This window comes from Dama dama, chromosome X (assembly GCF_033118175.1).
Source record: "Dama dama isolate Ldn47 chromosome X, ASM3311817v1, whole genome shotgun sequence".
NCBI lineage: Eukaryota > Metazoa > Chordata > Mammalia > Artiodactyla > Cervidae > Dama > Dama dama.
Genome location: NC_083714.1, coordinates 24403363 through 24406962, shown reverse-complemented (window position 1 = coordinate 24406962; position 3600 = coordinate 24403363). Strand labels below are relative to the sequence as shown.

At 41.5% G+C, this 3600-nt stretch overlaps 1 protein-coding gene across 1 annotated transcript; it reads right to left on the bottom strand.

The window, feature by feature from the left end:
• Positions 1-2768: 2768 nt before the first annotated feature.
• On the bottom strand, positions 2769-3600 carry LOC133053044 (large ribosomal subunit protein uL30-like). The gene has a single exon (XM_061137827.1). It carries the CDS (start codon positions 3576-3578, stop codon positions 2832-2834), a length of 747 nt encoding a protein of 248 aa, XP_060993810.1. The 5' UTR covers positions 3579-3600; the 3' UTR covers positions 2769-2831.

Sequence of the window (3600 nt, the reverse complement as noted above, 5' to 3'; positions counted from 1 at the left end):
TTATATTTTATTTGAAGGAATTTCTGAGGACTTAAGTCCAGAAGACAGCCTCTCAGATAGCTCTGAGGGACAGCTTCAAAGAGGTAAGGGAGGAGCCAGGATAAAGAAAGAGTTTTGCAATGAAAAACAGGTAGTTAGAACATCAAAAGATTACTGTTAAAGAAAAATAGACATCTCAAATTAATGAATTTTTTTTCAAGTTAATGAATTTAGTGCTTTTCTTGCTCTTCTTGTATGGGAAGATGCAAGCTCTTTGAATCTTGGGCCCATTGAAATGATTACTTTGATATGCACCTCAGTTATCTGGGGCTACTATTCTGTTCTTTCCCATGCTCAGTCCCCTCACGGTCTACAATTGTGGGGTGGCTGCAGTGGCTGAGGGCTGGGCAGCCTGTTTTGTCTCCATCCTGAGTTCCCTCAGGGCTCACCATGGGGCAGGCTAGTGGCTGTTGGCTTGATGGCCATATCATCCTTACTTCGCTGACATGGCAGGCCAGTTTTTCATTCACATCTCCAAAATTCATTTCTACCTCCACTGCCACCACCCTGGTCTAAGTCACCACATCTAGCCTGGGCTATTGCTAACTGGTCCCCTAACTTCTACCTTTGCTCCCCTTCACTCCATTATCCCTGCAGCAGCTTGGGTAATCTTACTAAAATGTGAATCTGATCATGACACATTCACTTAAAACCTGCCAATGACTTCTCACTGCTCTTAAGAGACCAAATCCATAAGATATATGCAAATGCCATTCCTCTCCCTGAGATGTGCATTTCAACTCAAGTCCCATCCCCTGCTCACCTAGTTTATTCCAGTTAATCCATCCTTCTCTTCAGGGAAGCCTTTCTTGATCCCATTCACCATCTATTTCAGATTCTTTTGTTATTTGCCGACTGAGAACCATATTATTTCCCTTCTGATCTCTTATCTCTATAATTACATAGTCAACATGACTGTTTCATGTCTGTTTCTGCCACTAAACTATAAGCACCAAGAAAGCAAGGAATGTGTATTTTTTTGCTTCCTTTTACATCCACGGAACTTCACCCAATGCTTGATATATAGGAAGCACTCAATGAATATTTGTTGAGTGATGGTGATGTTAACTACTGCTACAAATAAAAATAACAGTAGTAATAATTTATTTATGTATATTAAATATTGTTACTATTATGAATGTGCTATTTCACTGATAGTTATTCCTCCAGGAGCCAACTTTTAAAAAACAAAATTCAACTGAATAAATTTAGAGATCAAACTGGCTCAGTTAATGATTCATGAATCAGACAGCATCCCATCTAGCAAACAGGAGCTCCAAAAAGCTGTGGAAGAAGGAAGGTTTTTAAAGGCAGGAAGAGGTGGGGAAGGAAGGAAGTTACTAGAAGAGAGTGGATCATGTCAGGCAAGATCACATGCCTAGGGGGGTGGTGGGGGTCTATTGGGAAGATAGCCTCACTAGTGCTGACCAGATAATTCCAGATTGACTGGTTACAGATTACATTCTGGGGAGATGCTAAAACTGTAGTTAGGTTAGGTATTGAGTCTTGGTTTGCTGGTGTGGGGTTTAGCATAAATGACTCCATTTGGGGCCTAAGCAAAATCAACATTGTTGATCAGTAAATATCCTACCACCTTTTTTCAGAGCCCCTATATATTATTATATGTATCACTTATTATAACTAGTTACCACAGGCAGAGTTATGAGACTCTGAACTCAGACTAGAACTAAGTCCTCATTCTGCTACTCTTTGCTACTTTGAACAAATTGGCCTTTTCTGGGACAGAGTTTGTTCTCAGACTCATGAGACTTTAATGAGATCACACATGGAAAGTGCTTAGTACAGTGTCTGGAATATAACATGCACTCACCAATATTACTGTTACATCTTATAGATCATTGATTAGTCTGAACAAGTACCTATTAAAATGTACAGCAAAACCAGAATATCAAAGGGCCTCTGACAACAGGGTATCTCAGACTGCTGGGGAGAAAACACCCTCATGATATCTAAACATGATTGAATCTTCCTGTAATCTTGAGAAATAAAGGGAACTTTGTTGGGGTTTTTTTTCCATTTATTTTTATTAGTTGGAGGCTAATTACTTTACAATATTGTAGGGGTTTTTGCCATACATTGACATGAATCAGCCATGGATTTACATGTGTTCCCCATCCTGAAGCCCCCTCCCACCTCCCTCCCCATCCCATCCCTCTGGGTCATCCCAGTGCACCAGCCCTGAGCACTTGTCTCATGCATCCAGCCTGGGCTGGTGATCTGTTTCACACTTGAGAGTATACATGTTTCGATGCTGTTCTCTCAGATCATCCCACCCTCGCCTTCTCCCATAGAGTCCAAAAGTCTGTTCTATACATCAGTGTCTCTTTTTCTGTCTTGCATATAGGGTTATCGTTACCATCTTTCTAAATTCCATATATATGCGTTAGTATACTGTATTGGTGTTTATCTTTCTGGCTTACTTCACTCTGTATAATGGGCTCCAGTTTTATCCATCTCATTAGAATTGATTCAAATGTATTCTTTTTAATGGCAGAGTAATAGTCCATCGTGTATATGTACCACAGCTTTCTTATCCATTCGTCTGCTGATGGGCATCTAGGTTGCTTCCATGTCCTCACTATTAGAAACAGTGCTGCGATGAACATTGGGGTACATGTGTCTCTTTCAGATCTGGTTTCCTCGGTGTGTATGCCCAGGAGTGGGATTTCTGGGTCATATGGCAGTTCTATTTCCAGGTTTTTTTTTGTTTGTTTGTTTGTTTCAATTGTTTATTAACGGACCAGATTACAAAAATAATCCTGGTAGATACCTTAGTTCATCCTTCTAATAAGCCTGTTGATCTGGTCTTCCCTGTTGCCAGCATCTCCACCTTCTACAAAATGGGTGGTCTTTTTCTTCATTCCACCTCGTGGAGAAGACAATTTAAAGGGCCACAGGAAGTTGTTTGCTTCTTTGAAACGTTTTCCAACGGTATAGATCTCATGAATCAGATCCTCCATGCAGATGATTCCGTATTTCCCAAGAGATCGAGCAATCAATGCGTTGTCTGTCAGGGCAATTCGCTTTTTGTTGATTTTGCCATAACCGTGCTTGTAGATCAATTCATTCACAGACTTCAGATTTGGGTACCCCCAGGCAATGTATGGCTCCACAATTCTCAGCATGTTAATTGATGCCTTGTTGAGCTTCACAGAGGTGCCACTGAAGATCTGCCGGAGGCGAAGGAGCCGCAGCACCTTTCGAACCTTTGGGCTCACACCGTTGATACCTCTGATCCTGATGACAAACGCCAATTTGGGTTCCGCGGGTACATAGAAGTTGCCAGCTTTCCGTGCCATCCGAGCCATTCGAATTTCAGTTCTGTACATCTGCCTGTATTCCTTGTGGTAATGCTTAGCTTTTTCATAAATAAGCTTCCTCCTTGCCTTTCGAAGCATCTTTTGGGCAAACTTCTTTCTCAGGCGCTTGATCTTAAGCTCTGCGAAATTCTTTCGCTTTTTCTTAAGGGTTTCTGGCACAGCAGGAACCTTCTTTTTCTTCTCTTCTGCACCCTCCATGGTTCCAGCCGGGAAAGAGCTA